The sequence below is a fragment of the Hylobates moloch genome, unplaced genomic scaffold, assembly GCF_009828535.3.
Source record: "Hylobates moloch isolate HMO894 unplaced genomic scaffold, HMol_V3 SCAFFOLD_17, whole genome shotgun sequence".
NCBI classification, from domain to species: Eukaryota; Metazoa; Chordata; class Mammalia; order Primates; family Hylobatidae; genus Hylobates; species Hylobates moloch.
This window is the reverse complement of record NW_026652292.1, coordinates 53,227,628-53,254,814: the sequence shown is the minus strand read 5'-3', so window position 1 is coordinate 53,254,814 and position 27,187 is coordinate 53,227,628. Positions and strand designations below refer to the sequence as shown.

The following is a 27,187-nucleotide window of genomic DNA, read 5'->3' as shown; positions in this document are numbered from 1 at the left end:
TCACAGAAGCTTCCTTTTTTTTTCTTTTTCTTTTCTTTCTTTTTTTTTTTTTTTTTTGCGAGACATAGTTGCAGTCTGTTACCCAGGCTGGAGTACGGTGGTGCAGTCTCGGCTCACTGCAACCTCTGCCTCCCGGGTTCAAGTGATTCTCCTGCGTCAGCTTCCTAAGTAGCTGAGATTACAGGCGCCCGCCACTATGCCTGGCTAATTTTTGTATTTTTAGTAGAGACGGGATGTTGCCGTGTTGGCCAGGCTTGTCTCCAACTCCTGGCCTCATGTGATCTGCCCTCCTCGGCCTCCCAAAGTGCAAAGTGCTGGTATTACAGGCATGAGCCACCGCGCCCAGCCTGGAAGCTTTATTTAAAAAAAAAAAAAGCTCCTTATGGAATTTTCTTTGCAAAGATTCACTTTGTAACAGTAAAAATAATCTAGTTTGGGTTTTTTTTTTTTTTGTAGTGTTGTATTAATCTGTTTAAGTCAATATCTTGTGAAATGATGTGTTTTAATAAAACTTTAATAACTTCAATAGAACTAGGAAAGTAAAAGCTAATACACAGTTACTTTATTTAAAATTAATTTAGTTATGTTAATTCACAAATAAAAATTGTATACATTTATGATGTACAATCTGATGTTTTAAAATAATGTATACATTGTGATGGCTAAAATCAAGTTAATTAGAATGTATTACCTCACATATTTATCATGTATTTCTAGTGAGAACACTTAAAATCTATTCTCTTAGCAATGTTCAAGTATACAGTGCATCATTATTAACTATAGTCACCGTATTGTACAATAGATCTCTCGAACTTTTCTTCTGGCTAACTGAAACTTCATGCCCTTTGACCAGCATCTCCCCAAACTCCTCCTCCCTTATCCCCACCCTCCCCCAGTCAGCCCCTGGTAACCACTGTTCTGTTCTGTGCCTCTGTGAGTTCAACCTTTTCGGATTCCACATATAGGTGAGATCATGCAGTATTTGTCTTTCTGTGCCTGGCTTATTTCACTCAACATAATGTCTTCCAGGTTCATCCATAGTGTTGCAAATGACAGGATTTCCTTCTCTTTTAAGGCTGAATAGTATTCCATATAGTAGACCACATATTCATAAATTACTGTCATTTAGTATTTCATTCATGTGGAGTACATTTTCTGATTTCCTCCAAAATGTTTTTCTTTTCTAACCAATAGATTTGTTGGGCATTTATTTTCTTACTTATGCAAGGGAAGATACTGGTTAGGCCAGAATGTTACTATTTAACCTTAAAATGTGTGCATTAATTCCTAGGTTCTTCCCACTAGTAAAAGCAGCCAAATGATCACCTTTACCTTTGCTAATGGAGGCGTGGCCACCATGCGCACCAGTGGGACAGAGCCCAAAATCAAGTACTATGCAGAGCTGTGTGCCCCACCTGGAAACAGGTATGATGTGGGTGGCAGCTGGTGTCATTTTACTCCCCAGACTTCCTAACTGGTTCTATTCAAATGCCAAGTGAAATGTTCCATCTTTCTAATAGGTAATTTAATTAGAAATGCTGTTTCAGAACCTGCACTAATATTTTGATATTAACAGTCAGTCTGAGCATCTAGGGAAAAGCTTACTTTTTACTTTCTTACTTTTGTCGTAAATTTCTTTGTATGGGAAAATTTTATCCTTATTTCAGTATAGTAATAAAAGTGCCTTTTTCTAAACACTTTTCATTGGTGGCTAACACCAATGAGATTTTCTGTTTTTCTCAAACTTCAGTCTTCCCATGTCTCTGATAAAATAAATTATAATCCATTCCACATGCATTCAAGAAATATCTTTGAGTATTCATTATAGACAGGTCTGTGCTGGGTTCTGGAGGGGCCACTGTCAGACAGCCTCATCGGAGAGAGTCCTTGCTGCCAAACAGCTGATGGGCTGGTAGCTTCAGGTTCAAGTTTCTGTGACCTTGATAAAGTGTTTGAGTTGGTCACTCTGTAACAACTTAACATTTTGCACCTTAACAAGCTCAGTGCATGTCCTTAGTGTGTGTAAGTGTGATATTGCATGCCTACCCAACATGCAGTTAACCAGCACTTCCCTATTCAGAATACAGTTGAAAATCACGAAAAGTTTTTGTAAAAGGTGAATTAAGTCAGTGCTGTCTGACAGAACTAAAATACAATCCACAGATGCAATTTTGATTTGCTACTTGTCACCTTTAAGAGTAAAAAGAAACAGGTGAAATTAATTTCAATAATATATTTTACTTAACCTAGTATATCCAAAAATTATTACAACATGTAATTGGGGCCGGGCGCGGTGGCTCACGCTTGTAATCCCAGCACTTTGGGAGGCCGAGGCGGGCGGATCACGAGGTCAGGAGATCGAGACCACAGTGAAACCCCGTCTCTACTAAAAATACAAAAAATTAGCCGGGCGTGGTGGCGGGCGCCTGTAGTCCCAGCTACTTGGAGAGGCTGAGGCAGGAGAATGGTGTGAACCCAGGAGGTGGAGCTTGCAGTGAGCCGAGATTGAGCCACTGCACTCCAGCCTGGGCGACAGAGCAAGACCCTGTCTCAAAAAAAAAAAAAAAACATGTAATCGGTGTAAATATTATTAATGAGATGTTTTACATTCTTTTTTTTTTTCCTTTGGAAAAAAGTCCTCAAAATTGATTCAGAATTTTACACTTACAGCATATCTCAATTTGAATGCTCCATTTTTATCAGAAATACTTGATCTGTAGAGTTAATAAAATTTAGAGTGGACAAAGTAGATTTTAATACCCAGATTATTCCAAACATTCTTGTTTTCTAATAACTGAATCAATTATCAGTTTTAAAACTTGAACTCAATTAACTCAACTTCATAAAATTAAAAGTTCAGTTCCTCAGTGGCACTCGCCACATTTCAAGTTCTTGGTAGCCACATGTGTCTAATGGCCGCTGTAGTAAACAGCACCCGTCTAGGTAATTGTGACAACATAGACAAACCAAAGCTTTGCTCATAGAAGAGTTTTTCCAGCCTTGTGAATCAAACTTTTGCAAATAAAAGCAGATGAAAATTCCTGAGCATCTTAAATTGCCAAGCTAGTAGCAGATTAAATGTAGCAAATTAGAGGAATGGGGAATTATAACAAACTTTTCTTAGGCAAGGAGAAGTGACTGCTGATAGCAAGAAAGGAAATACTAAAACAAAACAAAACTATAAAACATGGACACAAGAACTTAGAAAGCTCACCACTCCATGAGTTTATCATGAGGGAAATAGCATTCTACACCCAAGTGAGCCCAGAATACAGCTCCAGTCCAACACAGTCATGCTTATGGCTCTCAAATGTCAAGATGTTCAATAAAGAGATATTTAAGAAGTCATGGGACTATGTAATATATTTTCTCTATGGATTCCCATTCAAAACCTTTTTGTGCTTAAAGTGCAAAAATTCAACTATTAAGTGAATTCAACATATAAAAGCTCATTTTCTAAGAATTCTGGATTACCAATATTTTATTATAATATTATGCAAGAATCTTGTTTTTTTGTGCATTATATAGTAAGCTCTTTGCTGCTATATTGCATATAGTTTTTTGTAAACATTTCTTTTTAATTCTTATTTAGTGTTTTCTTATTTCTATGTTTCATTCTTTTAAAAAGAAATGGACAGTCCAACTAAACAGTCCAACTGAAGTATCTGTTTTTTCTATATCTTGTCCTTTCCTTTTCATTATCTGATGAAAATATATCTTATATTTTGGAAAGCTCTCCTTTGTAATAATGACACTATTTAAATGTTTAAGGCTTTATGGTATTAACATTTTTCACATGGCTTATTGAGTGGACTTAAATTCAAATATTAGCCTATAAATTAGTGAAAAAACCTTGAAAATTTGTCCTTTTATTATATTCATTGAAACATTGCTTCCATTTATTAAATGGGACGTTAAGCGCTATGTCAGTAGATGGATATGTGGTCAGGGCTTAAGCAAGGCACCAGCGTACCTAACGTACAACTGCAATAAAGTTTTTTTTGTTTTGTTTTGTTTTGTTTTGTTTTGTTTTTTGAGACAGGATCTCTCTCTGTTGCCCAGGCTGGAGTGCAATGGTGGAATCTTAGCTTACTGCAACCTCTGCCTCCTGGGTTCAAGCGATTCTTGTGCCTTAGCCTCCTGAGTAGCTAAGATTACAGATATGCACCACCACACCCAGCTAATTTTTTTGTTTTGGGGGTTTTTTTTAGTAGAGACAAGGTTTCATCATGTTGGTCAGGCTGGGCTCGAACTCCTGGCCTCAAGTGATCCGCCAGCCTTAGCCTCCCAAAGTGTTGGGATTACAGGCATGAGCCACTGCACCTGGCTAGCAATAAAGTCTTGACTAAGATTTCCTTCTTTCCTGAAAAGCTTAAATATTATTAATATGCTTTATGTCATAAATTTCAATTATTCATGGAATTTCATGGCCTTCTAATCAACTAAAATGGAAAATCCTTTTCAAATATGTGCTGCTTTAAAAATATATTTTTTCAGGGGAGATGTCTTTAGTTTTGTCCAACTTTTTTATTTTGAACAATTTCAAACCTACAGAAATGTTGAAATAAGAATGCAGTGAATACCCACATACCCTTCACTTAGACCAAACTTTTTATGTAAAGAGCCAGATAGTACATATTTTAGGATTTGCAGACATGTGTTTTCTGTTGCCACTACTCAGCTCTGCTAATGTAGTAAGAAAGCAGCCATATGAATAAAGGAATGGGCATGGCTGTGTTCCAGTAAAACGACATGAACCACAGTTTGTTGACCCCAATCCAGACTCAGCTATTGCTAACATTTTGCAATATTTGCTCTCTCACCATATATGTTATGTATTTGGGATTTTTCTGTACCATTTGAAAGACTCTGTGATACTTCGTGACACATCATAAGACTTCATGATACTTCACTCCTGATATTTCAGTATGCATCTCTTAAGAACACTCTCTTAATATTAAGGCAAATAGGTAATAATGGTACTAGGCAGGGTTCCAGTGGACCACCAGAAGCAGTAGAATGTATCTATTAAGAGATTGTTTGCAAGGAATCAACTTGTGCAATTGATTGTGGGGGCCAGCTCGGCAAGTCTGAAATCCATAGGGCAGGCTGTCCAGAAAGGGAGCCTGGAATTCTCGGGCATGGGTTAAAGTTACAGTCTACAGGTGGAATTCTTCAGGAAAACCTCAGTTCCATTCCTAATGCCTTTCAAATAGAATCTAGCCCATCCACGTTGTCTAGGATAATCTCCTTTACTTAAAATCAACTGATTATAGATATTAATCACACCTACAAGATACCTTCACAGCATCACAACATTAGTGTTTGAATAACTGGAGACACTATCCTAGCCAAATTGACACCTAAATTCAAACATTCCCAAAAGTCCCCCAAATAGCTGTTTTCTCCCAATTTATAATCAAATCAAGAACACTGCATTGTATTTACTTGTCATTTAGCTTAAATGTTTTTTCATGATGATTAGAGAAAAATAAATGCCTAATTATGCATGATACTTTCCTAAACACTCCGATAAAGAGATCCATCTAGCTTTAGACTTTTCAGAAACAGGAATTCCTAACCCTGGCTTAAATGATTATGGGATGTGTCCTGTTATTTTTAAAGATGTTATGAAATATTCTCAAGCATTAATTTAACAAATGGAACAGTTATTGATTAGGATGGAGAATAGTAACACAAAATTTTTGTTTTAAGAATTGTACCACTAAATCTTACACTGTGGTACTGATTTCTTTTTCATACATAAAATTCAATATCAAAAACATATCACTATATACATGAATCATAATGTTCACTCATGTCATGATTAAGAAATAAACTTGAATAATAAATTAGTAATCAGTAAATTCACTGAATTTTAGTTTTAAGTATACTTTAAAAAATGATTAGCTTACATGCCTTCCTGAGAACTGTTATTTTCTTCAAAGCACATTTATGGAGAAGGAGAAGAAAGCTGATATAATTGGTATGTACTTAAAAAGTATAATTACTTTATATGTTGCCAGTAGGGATAAAAATAATTATAATGATAGCTACATTTATTGAGGTCTTTGGGCCGGGTTCAGTGCTAATTGCTTTATATAATTTATCGCAATCTGTACAGCAACTCTCTTGAGAAGATAAAGTCTTTATCCCAGTTTTACAAATGAGGAATCTGGGCCTTAGAGAGGCCAAGCCACTTGCCCAAGGGCACAGAGCTAGTAAGTATAGAGCCAGAATTAATGTCTACAATGAAATGGATTGCTTTAGCTATTACACTACTGTTTAGCTATTACAGTGTTGAAATGATTTTAACTAATTATAGGGATTTCCATTAAAATAAACTCTGCATATATTAAAAATGGTATGAAGAGTATGAAGTAATGGAAAGTACAAAGGATATAGTTTTTTAAATTTAGCTTTTTGGTGTTAAGTACTTACAGTACTCACACTAGGCTACTTAAGATGCTGGAAACCTCTTTAACTGCAAGTCAGTTTTATCTGTTACTTACCTTTCAAATCTTTGTATATAAATGAGTGTTTCCCACAGCCCTGAAAACTTGATTTTCTTAGAGGGATTTGTCTCCCCAGATTCTTGTTTATACTTTAGTTGTGACTCTTTGGTTCAAGAAATAGATTCATTATGATATGACCACAGGGATCTGATTCTTGGTGTTTGACTTCTCAAACCCACCCGGAGGCTCCCTATTGCTGTTCATTCTAGGAAGGCTTTCTAGACAAGGCTGGAGCTTAGGTGCCAGTAGTTTGAGGGCAGACATCATCATGAATGTCTGTATTCTGGGAGACTGAGGAGTTAACAGAGATGTTGTTTGTAAAAGTTTAGCAGGATTTAATGGCAAGTGACATCATGAAAGCTTTCTCTACACCCTTAGGTGCAAATATTACAGATCTTTTAGGGATGGTAGGCCAAAAATTGTGTTTCTTACAAAGTCTTATGAGAAGAGCAAAGGATAATTTTGTTCATAGTTCAGACGTTGGAAAAATCTTTGGGAAAAATAATGCATGTTGTCTCATGGGGTGTTTTGTCTAAGTCAACAGATGTGTTCCATGCTTAAGTCTCTGAAGTTCTCTTTTTTTTCCTATTTAGTCCTCTTCTTAAGGTTATATTTTCATGTCACTTGGTCAGTGGGGGGCAGCATTTAAACTGTGCTTTGGAATAATCCCTTGACCTGGATTTTTTTCCACCTTATTTTCCAGTGATCCTGAGCAGCTGAAGAAGGAACTGAATGAACTGGTCAGTGCTATTGAAGAACATTTTTTCCAGCCACAGAAGTACAATCTGCAGCCAAAAGCAGACTAAAATAGTCCAGCCTTGGGCACACTTGCATTTACCTACAATTAAGCTGGGTTTAAATTGTTAAGCAATATTTTTAAGGGCCAAATGATTCAAAATATCACAGGTATTTATGTGTTTTACAGAGATCTACATTCCTCATTGTTTCATGTTTGACCCTTAAGGTGAAAAAGGAAAAATGGCCAAACCTAACAAACTAACATTCCTACTAAAAAGTTGAGCTTGGACATACCTTGAATTTTTATAAGTGGAGATTTTTAAACTAACTTAAAAAAATAGATTGTAATTGATGTGCCTTAATTTGCATAAATCATAAAGGTATGTCCTCTCTGTAATTGTTTTAATGTGTGCTTGAAATATCGAGAAAACCTATGGAGTTAGTAAATTCTGGGCTGGCATATGTAGGATAGCCACTTTTTAGGCATATGTACATTTATATTTCTATTAATTCCTTATAAAGTAAAATAAATGAATAGATCAAATGTTGTGTTCATGTTTGGGGAAAATGATAAGTTGCGAAACCTATGAAATAGAGCAAAAGATGCTTTAAAAAGATACGTTTTTTGAACTAAATTTTTTTTAGTTCTAATAATGCACATAGCATATTAGTACATCGTACATGTGCTAGGAAAAAACAGCTTACTGTCTTCGTTTAATGTGTTGAAACTCATCTTTTTAAATCTTGAAAAACCAAACAGTTGTTTACTTGAAACTTGAAAGTAGCATATTTTTCTGTTTGTTTGTTTGTTTGTTTTGCATTAGCACAATTTAACGTAATTCCTGGTTTGGAGGCAGCAAGACCTATGAGCAAGAACTGTTTACTTGACCCTGGTTTTTTTCTCTTGTTCGTGTGTGGTCTGAAATCTAAAACTAGACTTTATTATGATAGATATCCTATAAGCCAGTTTCTAATAACAAATAGATTTATTATTTAATCTGTACCTTCTATCTTCTCATAATTCGTGGTCTTACAGCCTTCCAAAATGACTCCAGTTTGGCACCCATGAGCTAGGACCAAACTTTCTTTATATACTTTATATATTTTATATTATTTCTGATTTTTAAAGCAAATGATTGCCATTATTATGATTACACTCAACCTAAATAGTTATGAACAGTTTCAGAACAATGAAAAATTACAGTACTATGTAATAGTATTGTAACTGTTTTTCTATTTTAGTCATATGTTGCTTATGTCCTACCAGAACTCTTAAATCTATAATATTCAATATATTCTGCAAACTGCTTCATTGTAGAAGCCATATTTATGTTTATTTTATAATGTTTTCTAGTGTCAAACTGTACTGTGGAGAAAAGAAATGTTAGATCTGTGTTCTGTCTGCTTTTTTTTTGAGCACATACTCTTCACCCTCTCATGGAGTTTGCTTCTGGAAATACAAAGTTGATTATGACTCAATCCTGCTATGATGGAACTCAGTCTAATTGGAGGGCTAATAAGTAACAGCAATACTTACAAATTCTATCATAGTGTTTTTTTTACAAGTATTCAGCGTTCAGAAATCTGAGCGGAGGGATTCAGGCTGCTCAAAGAAAGCCTCATAGATGAGGTGCTGAATGAGATGCTTCACCCTTAGGGATGAAGAGCAGCTGAAGATGGGAGAGAAAGCCTTCCAAGCAGAGAGCACAGCACGGACAAAAATGTGGAGGCTGTGGCAAGTCGAGGTGCGGGAAGCAAGGGGAGACGATGAAAACAGAAGCCAAGATGGAAACTTTAGAATGCATCCCACTTCTCTGCCACTCACATGAGAAGATGATTTCACTGGACCTAGAGGGGATGCACCCGAACCTATTTGTCACATGTATTTCTAAGAAATAGCTCACCATGGCTGTTCATTAGGTATTTCTCAACTTCTTCCTGCTATGGGATGTAGGGTAGCCCACCTGGTACATAAAGCTGGCAACAATAAGGCCACTGGGTTTTAATCTTAGCCTACTGTGAAACAGCTCTGTGACCTTGGTCACCTCTCAAAAGTCTCAATTTTGGTCATGTTTTAAAAAGACTTTAAAGGGCGGTTTCAATTTCAAAGCAAAATTGAGAGGAGGGTACAGAGAAATTCCATCAGCCCCCCTGCCCCCACACATACGTTGCTTCCCTCTATGTCAACAACCCCCACCAGGGTGATACATTTGGTATAATTGATTAACCTACACACATCATTATCACTCAAACTATGGAGACAGGAAAAAGATCAGAGATTGGGAGGGAGGCATGAATAGGCAAAGCACAGAGGATTTTTAGGGCAATAAAAATACCCTGATACCATAGTGATGGATACATGTCATTATACATTTGTCCAAACCCATAGAATGTACAATACCAAGAGTGAACCCTAAAGTAAACTGTAGACTTTGGGTGATAATTTTGTCATTTTTAAAATGAAGATATTGGCTAGGTATGGTGGCTCACACCTGTAATCCCAGCCTTTTGGGAGGCTGAGATGGGAGGATCACTTGAACCCAGGAGTTCAATAACAGCCTGGGCAACATAGTGAGACCTCATCTCTACAAAAAGTAAAAAAATTAGCTGGGTATGGTGGTGTGTTCCTGTGGTCCCAGCTATTTGGGAGGCTGAGGTGGGAGGATCATGAGCCTGGGAGGTCAAGGCTGCAGTGACCCGTGATGTGCCACTGTACTCCAGCCGGGGTGACAGAGTGAGATCCTGTCTCAAAAAAATAAGATATTTTACTAAATGGTCTCTGAGGTTATTTCATCCTACAGGTCTCTACATTATATGAAAATCCATAAAGGGCAATTATAGTAACAATAAATCACTGGGAATTCTCTTTGTCAGAATTCTTAGGTCACCCTCTTTTTTTTTTTTTTTTTTTTTTTTGAATGGAGTTTCACTCTTATAGCCCAGGCTGGAGTGCAATGGCACCATCTAGGCTCACCGCAACCTCCACCCCCCATGTTCAAGTGATTCTCTTGAACTACAGGCATGCACCACCACACCCAGCTAATTTTTTGGATTTTTAGTAGAGACAGGGTTTTACCATGTTGCCCAGAGTGGTCTTGAACTCTTGACCTCAGGTGATCCGCCCACCTCAGCCTCCCAAAGTGCTAGGATTACAGGTGTGAACCACCGCGCCCGGCCAGGTCACCCTCTTTTTAAGATCTAACATCTCAGATGGGAAAAATACTTTGTACGAAAGAAGGCAGGCTTGGGTTCCTATCTTGCTTTGCCTTGAAGCCTGAAGGGGATGAATGGGGACAAGCAAGACAGAAGCACATGGCATGCAGATGCTGGGAAAATGCTTTGCAGAGGCATGAGTCGTGGTCACTGGCCTGTGATCAGGACTGAGAGCTGTCACAGCAGCCCACTCTGCTTTCTAATTGCTGAACTTAAATTTGGTTTGAGTGTAGAAGGGGCAGCCCATTTTCTCTCAGTGCCTTGGAAAGAATAGGCCCCAAGTTAAGTGTAGGAGACAGACTTGGAGGAGGAAATAACTATTTTTACTTTTCCTCTTTGTGGTCTCTGAAATAGCAGCTGTTCCTCTTTCCATTGGGGAACATTGGGAGTACTTCTGATGTATATATCTCATTGATTTTCCTCAATCATGATGCTAGTAAGAGAAAGTATTGCTATTTCAATGACATTGGAATCCCACTTGGTTTTAAAAACAAATGCTTTAAGTGATGGAACAAACATGTGTGTCCTATTTTGAAGGGATTTTTGAGAGGATGGCCTGCATCTCAGTCATCTTTATGATTTCTGCATCCTAAAAGACTGTTTATCTTCAAAGCTATTTGTGCATTCATTTAGGTATTTACTGATTGGGTCATGTTGGACCCTGTGAGGAGCCAGGCACTTTTCTGGATACTGACAATAAACTTGCAGTCCTGATCTAAAATATAGCCTAGCAAGAGAAATACATGCGTACACAGATAATTCTAATATAGTATGCTGCATTGAAATAGTCAAGTATTTGAACTATGGGCAAGCAGTTCTGTCATGTCCCCTTCTGTGCTTGTCTATTTTAAGACTACTAAGTTCAAATTCCTAACCTTTGTGTTTAAAACCACATGGCTCCGGGAGGCTATTTGTGTGTCATTCCCCTGGGTTATCCCTTTGTTCCATTCTTGCTACAAGCATATTTGTGTAGAGTAACTCAACCATTGAAAGCAAGATGTGTACTCTTAGGCAGATAACAATCAAAGTTTAAAATAACATCACTTCTTCTGTAGGCTTCTCCATGCACACAAAGCATAGTGACCACTCAGATTAATTGGAGGAGAAAGAATACTGGAGAGGCGAGGCCCTCTAACACCATGGTGCTCATGCTCAAGGTAATCAGGATGGAGAACAGTATTGGAGAATCTGGTGTTTTCCCACCTGGCTCCCTTGTGTGGATTCTTTATGAGAAGCAGAGCTGTCAGCCACCTCCTGCTTGAGTCCAGTGAAGGCCACTTTCGTGTTTGGCCCAAACCCGGTGCGGAATGAAGTTGGGCACACAGACCAAAGAGCCAGCTTCAGGTCTAAATAGTTTTTGAAACCATTTCAAAATAGCATCGCGCAACTTCCAAAGGGAAGTTAGGGTTGCAAGTTACAGAGATGACAGAGCCCGATTGTGTCCTTAAAATACATTGTTCCGAACTATTTCACCTTAACTGGAAAAAGACAGTTTTGTTTTTGTTTTTGTTTTTTGAGACAGAGTCTCGCTTTGTCACCCAGGCTAGAGTGCAGTGGCACGATCTCGGCTCGCTGCCAGTTCCACCTCCCCAGTTCATGCCATTCTCCTGCCTCAGCCTCCCAAGTAGCTGGGACTACAGGCGCCCGCCACCACACCTGGCTAATTTTTTGTATTTTTAGTAGAGATGAGGTTTCACCGTGTTAGCCAGGATGGTCTTGATCTCCTGACCTCGTGATCCGCCCGCCTTGGCCTCCCAAAGTGCTAGGGTTACAGGCGTGAGCCACCAAGTTTTTTTAAATCTCTAGGTGGCAAGAGTGAAATGGAGCTCCATTTCTGAGAGGTGTTTATTGGCTTTCTAAAACAAAAGTAAATTGTAGGTGGGAGCTTGGGCTAATTATCTCCTTTGTGAGCTCAGCAGGCTTTCTTTTTTCCCTGTCCTGGTTGGTTCATTCCCTGTGGTGTAAGGGTATCTCTGCCCCCTGAACGCTTCTTTATGTTTGTGGCTTTCATGATCCTAAGTGCAGGACTACAGACATCTCTGCCAAGCTCCATCCTCGTATCATCATTTCCCTACTTGGACTTTCCCACTCGGAAGTCCTCAAATTGCTTTAAATGTAGTCTGGCCTCAAGTTAGGTTTTCCCACTCAGTTCCCCACCTCCCTACCTTGCAATCTACTCTGTACGTTGATACTTCAAAACACCTGCCCAGGACCTTTGGTGATTTTTCACTTGTCTTTTTCTTCTGAGAATGTATTCTTGCTTATCCTTTTTATGGAGAATGTCAAACTTACACAAACAATAATACAATGGACACCGAAGTAGCCATCACCCAGCTGTAGCGAAACTCAATTCATGACCAATCTAGTTTCATCTGTATATTCCTTGCTCCCCCATCTTTCCGCTGGGCAATTCTGGAGCAAATCCCAGGCCTGTCATTGTATCTGTATTTCAGTATTTATATCAGCAAATATTTCAGTATATATAAAAGATCGGGACTTGTTTACACACACTGATAGAGGCAAGAGGCAGGCAAATGCCTAGGCAGATAGAGGCAGGCAAGTGCCTAGGCAGATGGGGCAGGTTCCCAGTGAAACCCAACCTTCAAGCTGGAAACTGTCCCAGGTAAATCCTCAGACTGGATTGAGAACCTGCTTTCCCATTTGACATGCTTTCCTCTGATTGATCCCTATCTTTCACCTATTTTACATATACCTACTTTTTCCCCTGTACTGTTGTGCCCAGCTTTGAGTAGAGTCTTTGCTTTGATCTTTTTTGCATACTCACAAACCAATCAGCACATGCTCTGTATTCTGGGCCCATAAAAAAGCCCCGGGCTCAGCTATATTGGGGGAAACTTTCCTGTCTTCAGATAGGAGAACCACCCCCCACATCCCCTCTTTTTCCTGAGAGCTTTCCTTTCGCTTAATGCATTCTACTCCACTCACTCTTCGATGTCTGCATGCCTAATTCTTCCTGATGGTGAGACAAGAACTCACATGTAGCTAAGCGAAGAAGCAAAAATCCTGCATCCACACAACTGTACTACCATTGTCACTCCTAAAAAAGTTGACAGTTCCTTAATATCATCAATTATTCAGTCAGTGTACAAATTTCCCCATTTGTCTCGTATGTTTTGTTTACACTTTGCTTGAATCAGGATTCAGATAACATCCACTCATTGCATTTGATGGATAGCCTCTGAAATCTCTTTCAGTCTAAACATTCTTCATCTCTTTTTCTTGCAATTTATTCCAAACTACCAAATCATTTGTTCTTCGGAGTTTCCTGCATTTTGGATTTTGTGGTTGTCTCCTCATGGTGTGTTTAACATGTTCCTATGTGCCCTGGATTTCCTGTGAACTAGTACAACTAAATCAAGAAGCATGTTCTGATGATTCAGGTTTGATTTTTTTTTTTTGGCAAAAATACTTGATGGGAGCAGAGGAGGGTGGCACTCCCACCATCTAGTTGTTTTCAAAGTGCCAAGGATCAGTTATCAGTGGCCAATGTGCCCTCTTCTCCATAATGAAAGGGCAATCAGGTCAATGGCAATGGGAATCAGTTAAAAAGAAAACATGAATCAATGTGTCCTGTATCACTCACACAGAATACTGTCAGACTGATGGAGGCAGGTCTCCCTCAGAAGCAGGCAGAAAGGGCTGATGAGCTATTTGAGGCAGGCTTGGTAATTTACGTCAAGCTTGATGAACGAGTACTGAATGCTCTCATATAGCTCTGTGGGGCTTCAATGGTTCAAAGAAAGTGATTTGTCACACCTTAGGCTCTTAGAGATTTCTTTTCGCTGATTATTTGTCTGTTCTAGAACAAAATACATTTCTGTGTCAGGTTATGAAGATCAGCAAACAAAGGAAGAAATGTGAGCAAGTTGTGAGAATACACGAAGAGATCTGATGAAGGCTTTGGTTGAGTGGATCAGCTGTGTGTTGGATGCAACCACAGGTCAGAGGAGACAGGGCAATCTTCCTTCAGATGGTGTGTAACTCTGGTGTGCTGCCTGGAACTGGAACCATTACTTTTGTTGATAAGACACCAAGAGATTTAACTGAGGGTGAGTTTGTGCTGCTTTTGAGGATGGACTTGCTTGAGATCTATATCGTATGACTAGTCCGAACAGAAAGTATGCATTTAGGATCTTCTGTGAAAGGACACTGCACTGTGTGATAGCCACAGAGTTTGCCCTGGACTTTGCATTTCTGTGGCAAGCAACAGGCTGGAGCGATTCCACAATGTAAGACAAAGAAAAAGATTCCAAAAGACACCTGTGATGTTACACAGTTTGGTCTGTGTTATTCTCTATCATCTATGTTCTATCGTCAACTTCTTTTTCTTTTTTTTTTTTTTGAGATGGAGTCTCGCTCTGTCACCAGGCTGGAGTGCAGTGGCGCGATCTCGGCTCAGTGCAACCTCCGCCTCCCAGGTTCAAGCGATTCTCCTGCCTCAGCGTCCGGAGTAGCTGGGACTACAGGTGCCCGCCACCATGCCCAGCTAATTTTTGTATTTTTAGCAGAGATGGGGTTTCAGCATGCTGGCCAGGATGGTCTCGATCTCTTGACTTTGTGACCCACCCGCGTTGGCCTCCCAAAGTGCTGGGATTACAGGCATGAGCAACCGCACCCAGCCTCTATCATAATTTCATCTCTCTCATCGATAACAAAAATATTTGAGGCTTCTGCTTCTTTGAGAATTTCCAGTTAGCTGCACAAGCCAGAGCCTAGATAATGAGTGAAAAGGTAAAATATTAGTGAAGTGTACTTCAAGTTGAATGGACTAACCCTGTAGACTAAAGAGACCCAGAACTGGTGGCCGACTATCCTTTTATTTGGGAGAACCTTGATTATCACAGTGATAAAAAAAATTGAATATACCATTTCCTGAATTTAGAAAACTTGAAAGGATGAAGAAGTTGAAATATTATGCATTTGCTCACAAGTGGGAGCATACTGTACACACTGTTCTGCAAACACTTTTCAGTCCCTTAGTTAAAAGATAGACATTTGTTTCCAATCTTTTGCTAATACAATGTTGTGATGAATAACGTTGTATATATGTCACTTTTCTCCCGTTTTTCCTAGAGGACAAATGCTATTTTAACAACTGAAATATCTTTTTGTTGTAGGATGGCATGAGCTAATCCATGTGAGAACAATTTATAAATTGCTGAGTATTAATATCGTTGGACAAACAAGCAAATTAGATTTCTAAACCATGTTTCATAATCTCCCCATTTAGTGTGTGCAGCTCTGTTTTAGAAAATGATATCTTTTTGCTGCCTCATTTCCTGATATTGACAGTAATATGTAAAAGAAAAGAATAATCAGTATCATTTCTAATATTTGCAAGCCATATATCTGATAAGGGGTTAAAATCCAAAATACATAAGGAACTCATATAACTCAATAGCGAAAAAGAGTCAGACTTTAAAACAGGCAAAATTCATGAATGGACTTTTAAAATTTATCATTGATACATAATATTTGTACATATTTATGGGGTATATGTGATATTTTATAACATGCATACAATGTGTAATGATCAAGTCAGGGTATTTAGGGTATCCGTTACCTAGAGTATTGATCATTTCTATGTGTTGAGAACATTTCTTTTTTTTCTAGCTATTTTGAAATACACAATACATGGTTTTTAACTATAGTCACCCTACTTTGCTGTCAAACACTGGAATTTATTCTATCTAACTCTATGTTTGTACAGTTAACCAACCTGTTTTGGTCCTCCACTGCCCCCACCCTTTCCAGCTTCTGGTATCTCTCTACTCTCTACCTCTATGAGATCAACTTTTTTTTTTTTTTTTTTTTTGAGACGGAGTCTGGCTCTGTCACCCAGGCTGGAGTGCAGTGGTGCGATCTCGGCTCACTGCAAGCTCCGCCTCCCGGGTTCACGCCATTCTCCTGCCTCAGCCTCCTGAGTAGCTGGGATTACAGGCACCCGCCACCACGCCCACTTAATTTTTTGTATTTTTAGGAGAGACAGGGTTTCACCGTGTTAGCCGGGATGGTATCAATCTCCTGACCTTGGAGATCAACTTTTTAAGCTACCATATATGAGTGAGATACACGTGATATTTGTCTTTCTGTGCCTGGCTTATTTCATTTAACATGACTTCCAGTTCCATCCGTGTTCCTGCAAATAACATAATTTCATTCTTTTTTGTGGTCAAATAATTGAATAGACATTTCTCCAGATACATAGAAATGACCAACAGCTATATGACAAGGTGCTGAGTGTCACTAACGATCAGCAAAACTCAAAACCACAATGAGGTATTATTTCACACCTATTAGGGTGGTTATTATCAAAAAGACAAGGAGAGATAACAAGTGTTGGCAAGAGTGTGGAGAAAAGGGAATCCTTGTGCACTGTTGGTGGGAATGTAAATTGGCACAGCCATTATGGAAAACAGTATGAAGGCTCCTCAAAAAATTAAAAATAGAATTACCATATGATCCAGGAATTCCACTTCTGGGTATATGTTCGAAGAAAATGAAATTACTATCTTAAAGAGCTATCTGCACTCTGTGTTCACTGTAGCATTATTCACAGCAGCCAAGACAGGGAAGCAACCTAATTGCTGATGAAGATGGATAGAGATACTGTGATATACTATTCAGCCTTAAAAAAGAAGGAAATCGGCCGGGAGCGGTGGCTCACGCCTGTAATCCCAGCACTGTGGGAGACCAAGGCAGGTGGATCACGAAGTCAGGAGATCAAGACCATCCTGGCTAACATGGTGAAACCCCGTCTCTACTAAAAATACAAAAAATTAGCTGGGCATGGTGGCGGGCGCCTATAGTCCCAGCTACTCGGGAGGCTGAGGCAGGAGAATGGTGTGAACCTGGGAGGCGGAGCTGGCAGTGAGCCGAGATCGCACCACTGCACTCCAGCCTGGGCAACAGAGCGAGACTCCATCTCAAAAAAAAGAACAACAAAAAAAGAAGGAAATCCTGCCATTTGTGACAACATGGATGAACCTGGAGGACATTATCCTAAGTGAAATAAGCCAGACACAGAAAGACAAATACTGCATGATCTCAAATGTGGAATCTAAAAAAAGTCAAACTCATAGAAGCAGAGAGTAGAATGGTGGTTACCAGAAGCTGGGCCATGAAGGGATTGGGAAGATGTTGTTCAAAGGGTACACACTTTCACTTGGAAGATGAACAAGTTCTGGGGTTCTAATGTACCACATAGCAACTATGGTTAACAATACTATATTGTCTACTTGAAATTTGCTAAGAGAGTAGCTCTCAAATGTTATAACACAAAATGGTAACTAGATACAGTGATTAGTGTGTTAACTGACTTGATTGTGGTAATCATTTCACAATGTATTGGTAGAAAACTCATCACATTATGTATCTTACATTTATACAATTTGTCAGTTATACCTCAGTAAAGCTGCAAAGAAATATCATTTCTAGGTTGTGCCCATTATAACCTGTAGGAGTTAAGATTTCAGCCTGAGTTTCAGTTTCAGTTCCAATACCACTACTCTCTATATAATACTGAACAAGTTTCCTAACATCTCTAAACTTTAATTCCTTCCTCTATAATGGGAATAAAATCAAATTGTTTTTTCAAAATCATTGTGAAAACCATTTTTGTTTCAGTTGTCTTAGATTATAGAGGACACTAATCAGTGATTAGGGAAAAATTTAAGATCATCAGTAGAAATGGATTCCCTACTGGTGAAAACACACAGGAGGTATTAGGCCCCATATAAGACATGCAGTTGTACTCATTATTGTTCCTGCCTACATAAAAGTTTGCTAGAGAGAAAATGAGACTCCTACAGTAAGTATCAAAAGACAATATTAGATAATTCTTTTATAATCTTAAAGTGGGAAAGGCTTTCTATGACTCAAGTTATTTTTTTAAGGACTGAAAAATTCACCTACATTCAATAAAATCCTCTGCAACAAACTAGGAAAAAATATTTGCAACTGTGTCACAGAAAAAGGGCTTATCTCCCTAATGTAAAAGGAGACCCTAGATATCAATGCCAAAAAAAAAAGAGTAATAACCTAATAGAGAAAGAGTCTAATGAGGTTCAAAGATAGTTTACAGAAAAAGAAACACAAATGACTCTTAAATATATATATATATATATTACATGCCCAAGAGAATATTTTTACCCCTCTGTTTCCTGTGCCATTTTAGTTGTATACTCAATTCCAATTCTTTCTGTGGTTACTTTTAAAATCTTAACATCTATACTTGCTGGATCAAGTCTAAAGTTGTTATCTCTAGCCTCCACCCAAACAATACAGGAAATTTAATTTTTTCTTAGATAACACATTCAAGTGGCATAAAGTTCAAAAGGTGCAAAGGGTAAACAGTGAAATAAGTCCAGCGTATCCCTAGTGCAGCCACCTAGTTCCCGTGCACTAAGGCAGCCATCTTTGCCAGTTTCATGTGTATTCTTCCAGAGATCTTATGTGTAAAACAATTATATGATGAATGATTTTGGCTTGATTTCTTTTATCCAAGTGGTAGGACACTGTACACACTGTTCTTCACTCTAGTTGTTGAACCTAGCAATTGTGAAATCATGTTTGATGTTTGCAATGATTCACTTTCTACTGTGTAGATGGAGTGTATGAGAAATTCATGTTCATTGTTATAACCCACTGAGATTTTGCAGTTAATGCAGAAAATCTAACTCATATAGAAATACATTTATTGTATATCATACTCAAAAATATATTTTGTTATTTTTAATAGCTAAATGGCATTCCAGTATATGGGTGTAATATAATCTATTTAATCTGTTCCCTTGTTGATGAATATTGAGGTTGGTTCTAATTTATGCTGTTTCAAACAATGCTGCAGTGAACAGTCTTGCCATGCATCATTTCACAGCTCTCTCTGTGAGTGTGTGAGTGTGTGTGTTCGCGCGCATGCATGCAGGATAATCCAAAAACCCTTTAAAATTATAAAAAAACTTCTGAGACGGTTTCGTTCTGTCACACAGGCTGGAGTGCAGTGGCATGATCACAGCTTACTGCAGCCTCTACCTCCGAAATTCAAGCAATCCTCTCACCTCAGCCTCCCAAGTAGCCGGGACTACGTGCACACACCACTACGTCTGGCTTATTTTTGTATTTTGTTGCTCAGGCTGGTCTCAAATTCCTGGGCTCAAGCGACTCTTCTGCCTTGGCCTCCCAAAGTGCTGGGACTACAGGCATGAGCCACTGCACCTGGCCTATAATTACAATTTTTGAAGGTTAATGCTTATGTAGATTCACCAACCTGTTGACGTTTTAATCTTGGTCTGAGAATGTCTTTAGTCACCTAATAATAATAATAGTTCTAATAATAGTTCACTAATAGTTCTGTTAGGTAAAGGACCTAAGTTGATGTTTATTTTCCATGGCATTTTGAAGTCACTATTGGATAACATTCTGGACTTTCTTGTTTCTGACCAAAGTGGGCTGCTAATCCAGCTGTTAACACCTTTATAGGTAGTCTTTCTTTTTTTCTGATCACTTTTTTAAAAAGTATCTTTATTGACCTATAATATACATATAATAAAGTGCACAAAATCTTGCATGTACAGCTCAGTGACTTTTTACATACTTATACAGCATGTAACCAGGAAGACATAAAACAATCTCAGCATCTCAAAGGATACCCTATGCCTCTTCCCAGTTGGAACCCTCCCCTTAATCACCAGAAATAACCACTGTTCTGACAGCTAACAGATAGATCAGTTTTGCCTGTGAACATAAGTGAGGCTGTATCTTTTGATCACTGTGATTGCCTTTGAGACTTTTGTCTTCGGTGTTTTGCAGTTTTATTAGGTACATATTTATTGTTTTCCACTTCTTTATCTCTGTGCTACTTTCTTGGCAACTCCATCGGAGCAGTCTTCTAGTTTACTACTCTCTCTCTAGCTTTTTTTTTTTTTTTTTTGAGATGGAATCTTGCTCTGTTGCCTGTCTGGAGTGCAGTGGCACAATCTCAGCTCACTGCAACCTCTGCCTCCTGGGTTCAAGCGATTCCTCTGCCTCAGCCACCCCAGTAGCTGGGACTATAGGACTAAATGCCCAGCTAATTTTTTGTATTTTAGTAGAAACAGGGTTTCACCATGTTGGCCAAGATGATCTCGATCTCCTGACCTCAAGTGATCCGGCCGCCTCCACCTCTCAAAGTGCTGGGATTACAGGCGTGAGCCACTGCACCCAGCCTCTCTAGCTCTTTCTAATCTGCTAACTTTTCTTGGGAGTTTTGAATTTCAGTGACTTTTTACGAACTCCTAAAAGTTCTATTCACTCTCTTTTCAGATCTTCCTTTTCTTTTCTGTTAGTGCCCAAATCCATTCTTATGGTTCCTGTTTTTGCTTTCAGTTTTTGAATAATTTCTAAATACTTCTTTTATTCTTTCAATTTGTTCTATAACCTAAAGTTCTTGAAATGTTATTTCTGTAGTTTGGTGTGCGTGCTGACTGTCCCTCAGAGTCAGTTATTTTCTAGTGTTTGTGAGCTTTCATGTTTTTAATCTTTGGCGAGTTTTTTTGTTTGTTTGTTTAACTTGTGAGAGCTTTTCCTGCCCTACATTGCAGGAATGCTATTACAAAGCAATTTTGTGTTTGCTTCTGCAAGGTCCCAGGGGTTTTTCTAGTTTGTTTCTGTTGTTACTGTTATTGTTTTGTTTGCTTTTTTAAAACTTTTTGTTTTGTGGTCTTTTTTAAACTGTTAAAATTGCTTTATACACCTACAATAACAATTATTAATTATAAGATACTATTTACATGTGGTTGTAAAGAACACATTTAAATAACTTACATATGTGAATTTAAATTATAAATTTATATTTAGCAACATAGTGCTACTTCAAACAACTGTAAAAATTTATCTATATATTCCTAAAGAAGAGTAAAGGGCCAAAACAGACAAAATTATACAGAAAAAGAATAAACGTTAGGAGGCAGTTCTCCACTGGTCTCTTGTATTTCTGCACATCTTCTCAGCAGAGGCATTGACAGATTTGTGTGTGCGTGTGTGTGTGTGTGTGTGTGTGTGTGTTTCTGTACTATTTTTCAAGGATGTTTGTACAGAAAACAGCTTGGGAAGGTAGAAGTAGTGTTTCCCTCCAGGGCAATGGCAGATTTGTTTAATGTCCAGGATAATGAAGAAATGTCTTCCTCTTGGATAAAGGGACGGCAGATTTGCTAGCAAGCGTGGGGTTTCCTAAACTTGAGTTCTTCACTGTGATGTGTGTAGCATCCTCTTAGCCCTTCCATGTCACACAAAGGACTTGGGTGCAAGGGTAAATGAGGTGAACATGAAGCTTATACTAATTGCTGTACTCTGAGCAATAAAATCATTTGCTTCTGACTCACCAGTCCCATATCTTCTTATTGTATCCATGGCAGGCTAAATTGTTAGCTTGCAAGTGGAATAAATTCTCAGACTCTTCAAAATTCTTTAGAATAAGAAGAGCGAAATTATAGTACCAAATAGTAAGATTTATTATAAAGATATAATAAAATTGGCAAATAAATGGACAAGTAAACCAATAGAAAAGAATAACGAATAGGCATATGTATGAAAGGAAAATAGTATAAGAGAAACACGGGCCGGGCGTGGTGGCTCACGCTTGTAATCCCAGCACTTTGGGAGGCCGAGGTGGGCGGATCACGAGGTCAGGAGATCGAGACCACAGTGAAACCCGGTCTCTACTAAAAATACAAAAAATTAGCCGGGCGTGGTGGCGGGCGCCTGTAGTCCCAGCTACTCGGAGAGGCTGAGGCAGGAGAATGGCGTGAACCCGGGAGGCGGAGCTTGCAGTGAGCCGAGATCGCGCCACTGCACTCCAGCCTGGGTGATAGAGCAAGACTCCGTCTCAAAAAAAAAAAAGAGAAACACGGCATCATAGGTCTATAGGAAAAAGTACTATTGAATACAAAAATCTGGGGCAATTAGCTCTCCAAGTGGAAAAGCTAGAATTAGGTCCCTGCCTCAAGCCATATCCAAAACCACATCAAAAATAAAAGCCCAAGGCTGGGCATGGTAGGTCATGCTTGTAATCTGGCACTTTAGGCCGACATGGGAGGATTGCTTGAGCCCAGGAGTTTGAGACCAGCCTGCGCAAAATAGTGAGACTTTGTCTCTGCCAAAAAGTTAAACAAAAAAATTAGTGGGGTGTGGTGGCATGTGCCTGTAATCCCAGCTACTCAGGAGGCTGAGGCAGGAGGATCGCTGGAGCACAGGAGGCTGAGGCTGCAGTGAGCTATGATCCTACCACTGCACGCCAGCCTCGGTGACAGAGAGAGACTTTGTCTCTAAAGTAAATGATAAATAAATTCCAGTTAAATTCAAGATCTAAATATGAACAACAAACTTTAAATGTTTTAGAAGAAATTGTAGGAGATTCTCTTTAGGATATTAAGGTAGAGAAAGTTTTTTTAGACACAAAAAGCCCAAGCCATAAAGCAAAAGATAGGGCCACATTAGAATTTAAAACTTCTGTACAGCAAGACCATATAAACATTTAAAAGACAATTGACAATCTGGGAGAAGATATTTATAACTTTTCTAACTAACACAGTTACTGGTGCGTTTTTACGTAGCTTTTATTAGCTTAGGATTCTGGCACTAGTTTGTAAGCATAAATCGCGTTTTACCTCTGTGTGACACAGGCCTGGAGTTTTTATTTCTGATCATGAACTCTCCCCAGCTTGGCCCACTCAATCCCTACCCAGAGTCTCAAGCAAAGTACAAGCTTCTCTGGTCCTGTATCAGGGAATCCGGGATCCCTTTTTCATAAAGTAGGCAGTCCTCTGAGGTTTCTGGCACTCTAAGAGAAAGAACAGGACACCATGAATAACAGGCCACTTGAAAGAGAATCCAGGCCGGGTGCGGTGGCTCATGCCTGTAATCCCAGCACTTTGGGAGGCCGAGGCAGGTGGATCACGAGGTCAGGAGATCAAGACCATCCTGGCTAACACGGCGAAACCCCATCTCTACTTAAAGTACAAAAAATTAGCCGGGCGTGGTGCCAGGTGCCTGTAGTCCCAGCTACTCGAAGAGGCTGAGGCAGGAGAATGGCGTGAACCCGGGAGGCGGAGCTTGCAGTGAGCCGAGATCGCACCACTGCACTCCAGCCTGGGCGACAGAGTGAGACCCTGTTTCGAAAAAAAAAAAAAGAGAGAGAATCCAATAGTGATTTTCGATTGAAAAATAATGATAACTGAGTTAGTTTGAATTCCCTGCTTTTTAGCAGCCCCGGGGCCAGTTTCCAGTCAGGTGTGAATGTTAAACCACTAGTCCTAGAGGCCACACTTGGTCTCATACATTCTCCAAGGCCGTGGGCACTTCAGCTGCTGCTTTTTGCTCTTCCTCTTAGTTCACACTATTTTAAAAAGTTTTTTTTTTTTCAGACAGGGTTTCACTCTGTCACTCAGGCTGGAGTGCAGTGGCGCTATCATGGCTCACTGCAGCCTTGACCTCCCGGGCTCAAGCCATCCTCTCACTTCAGCCTCTCAACTAGCTGGGACTACAGGCATACACCACCACGTCCAGCTAATGTTTTGAACTTTTTGTAGAGACAGGGTTTCACCATGTTGGCCAGGCAGGTCTTGAACTCCTGGGCTCAAAAGATCTACCCGTCCCAGCTTCCCAGAGTGCTGAGATTGCAGGTGTGAGCCACTGCGCCCGGCCGGTTCACACTAGTTTAAGCACCTAGGAAACATCTCTCTCTTTGGGAGTATAACTGTATCTCTTAAATATTTTGTTGGCTGGGCACGGTGGCTCAATGCCTGTAATCCCAGCACTTTGGGAGCCCGAGGTGGGTGGTTCACTTGAGGTCAGGAGTTTGAGACCAGCCTGGCCAACATGGTGAAACCCTGTCTCTACTAAGAATACAAAAATTAAGAATACAACAATTAGCCGAGCGTGGTGGAGGGCACCTGTAATCCCAGCTACTCGGGAGGCTGAGACAGGAGAATTGCTTGAACCCGGGAGGCAAAGGTTGAAGTGAGCCAAGATCATGCCACTGCACTCCAGCCTGGGCAACAGAGCAAGACTCCATCTCGAAAAAAGAAAAAAAATTGCTATATTTTATCCTGCACTATATCCATTTGACTTGTGGGTCTTCTCCACACCTGCTAGTCTGCTTCTTTCCAGAACTGCCTGACCCTGACTGTGCTTGCCTGTGTACCTGTTAGCTCCTACAACATCTCATCGTGGGAGGAGAAACAGGATTTGAAAGACTTCTTACATGGTTAAATTTTAACTTTAAAAATGTTACTCAGTTTGGATAAGCTTTCCCTGCCCTTCCTGGCAAAACGTTGACCATTTAAAGGGGGAAGAATGTTCCGAACTTTTTCCTTAAAGCAATCATTATAGTGTTTCTGCAGCAGCACAACCGCTGAATTCCTAAAGTCTTAATTTTCCAAAGATTGAAGGGTGTTTTGTTTTGTTTTGAGATGGAGTTTTGCTCTTGTTGCCCAGGCTGGAGTGCAATACTCGATCTTGGCAATGCTCGATCTTGGCTCACTGCAACCTCCGCCTCCCAGGTTCAAGCAATTCTCCTGCCTCAACCTCCTGAGTAGCTGGGATTACAGGTATGCACCACCACATCCAGCTAATTTTTGTATTTTTAGTACAGACAGGGTTTCACCATGTTGGTCAGACTGGTCTGGAACTCCTGACCTCAGGTGATCCACCCTTCTCGGCCTCCCAAAGTGCTGGGATTATAGGCGTGAACCACCGCGCCCAGCCAAGATTGAAGTTATTTGAATTTTTACCTGAAAGAAAACATCGTCTTGGGTTAGCTTCCTGTTCCCCCCTACAGAAAGAGGAAGAGAAGAGAAGGCTACATGAAAGAGCTGATAGCATCCAGAGAAGGAAGAACAAGAGAGAATTGCATCACTGAATAATGACAATGATCATGATGTGCTATACTGCATGCCAGGTTCTGTTCCAAGTGTTTTACATTTGCTAACTCATTAACCCAATCAACAACATAAGGTAAGTACTATTATTTTTATTCCCGTCATCTTAAAGAGGAGACACAGGCTGGGCGCGGTGGCTCACGCTTGTAATCCCAGCACTCTGGGAGGCCGAGGCGGGCGGATCACGAGGTCAGGAGATCGAGACCACGGTGAAACCCCGTCTCTACTAAAAATACAAAAAATTAGCCGGGCGCCGTGGTGGGCGCCTGTAGTCCCAGCTACTCGGAGAGGCTGAGGCAGGAGAATGGCGTGAACCTGGGAGGCGGAGCTTGCAGTGAGCCGAGATCGCGCCACTGCACTCCAGCCTGGGTGACAGAGCGAGACTCCGTCTCAAAAAAATAAAACAAAAAAATAAAATAAAATAATAAAAATTAAAGAGGGGACACATAGGCCGGGCACAGTGACTCACGCCTGTAATCCCAGCACTTTGGGAGGCCGAGGCAGGTGGGATCACGAGGTCAGGAGATAGAGACCATCCTGGCTAACACGGTGAAACCCTATCTCTACTTAAAATACACAAAATTAGCCGGGTGTGGTGGCGGGCGCCTGTGGTCCCAGCTACTCGGGAGGCTGAGGCAGGAGAATGGTGTGAACCCAGGAGGCGAAGGTTGAAGTGAGCCGAGATCGCGCCACTGCACTCCAGCCTGGGTGACAGAGCCAGACTCCGTCTCAAAAAAAAATAAAAGGGGCGGGGCACAGGCACATAGATACACCAGAGTTCAGTGAAAATAACTTGTTCAAGTTCACCTAGCCATGAAGTGGTCTGAGACCATCCAATGCTGGTCAGTGAGACAAGTATGAGTTCTTCCTTTCAAGAAATGTTCAAATCTAAAGAGGCTTTAGCCTCTTATGATTCCAGAACATTAAGGAGGGATTATGCACAGATTTATGGAGGCTTGTCACTGATTTCTCATGGGTGCTTAACCTAAGATCAAAAGTTCTCTGATGGTTCTGTGCATACACTCCAAGGGGTCAGTGAACTTGGGTGGAAAGTAAAAATACATTTTTTTAAGTTACTTCTAGCAGTTCTAATCACAATTTAGATTTTTCTGCCTTTACAAATTTAGATAACGAACCATAGTAGTATTATCACTCCGCATGACATTGTCATCAATAGAAATCATTGATTTTCCTGTCACATTTCAGTTGTAACAAGTATCTCAGAATATCATATATCTTTATTACTATCTCAAAATCATGGTAGTTATTATACCTGTGGGCAAATCTTGTTATTTAATACATTAATAATGATGTCCATATATTACAATATTATGCTTTTAAAAGTATATATTGATATCTGTATTTCCATATAATTGGTTACTTAAAGGAGAATTTTATATAATTGGTTATATAATTGGTTACTTAAAGGAGAATGTCATCCTACATTTTATATTTAGCAACAAAAGAATGAGAAGAAGGCTGAATGTCTGTAGCTCAGCCTTCCATATAATTTGTAGCCAATTACGTGGAAATACAGAGATCAACATATATTTTTAAAAGCATGATATCATAACATATGAACTTCATTATTAATGTATTTTATTTATTTTATTTTAGGCATTTACAAATATTATTCTGAGGAAGCTTCCACAGGCTTCATTACACAGGCAAAGGGATCTATACTATAAAAATAGTTAAAAACCCTTGCCCTAGAGCAGGGTTAGCAAATTATGTCCTCCTCGCCAAATCCAGCTGCTTGATTTTGTATGCTCCATGAGCTAAGAA

General features: G+C 39.7%; 1 protein-coding gene across 2 annotated transcripts in view; it reads left to right on the top strand.

The window, feature by feature from the left end:
- PGM2 (phosphoglucomutase 2) overlaps positions 1 to 7,797 on the top strand; it is a 35,378-nt gene extending 27,581 nt beyond the window's left edge. For both annotated transcript variants that reach the window (XR_009210548.1, XM_032135459.2), the window contains 2 exons: positions 1,292 to 1,425; positions 7,219 to 7,797. Coding sequence is in view for 1 of the 2 variants with exons in the window: in XM_032135459.2 (XP_031991350.1) it covers positions 1,292 to 1,425; positions 7,219 to 7,321 (237 nt within the window). In the remaining variant the exon portion in view is untranslated. The remainder of the gene's footprint in view (positions 1 to 1,291; positions 1,426 to 7,218) is intronic.
- Positions 7,798 to 27,187: the final 19,390 nt, after the last annotated feature.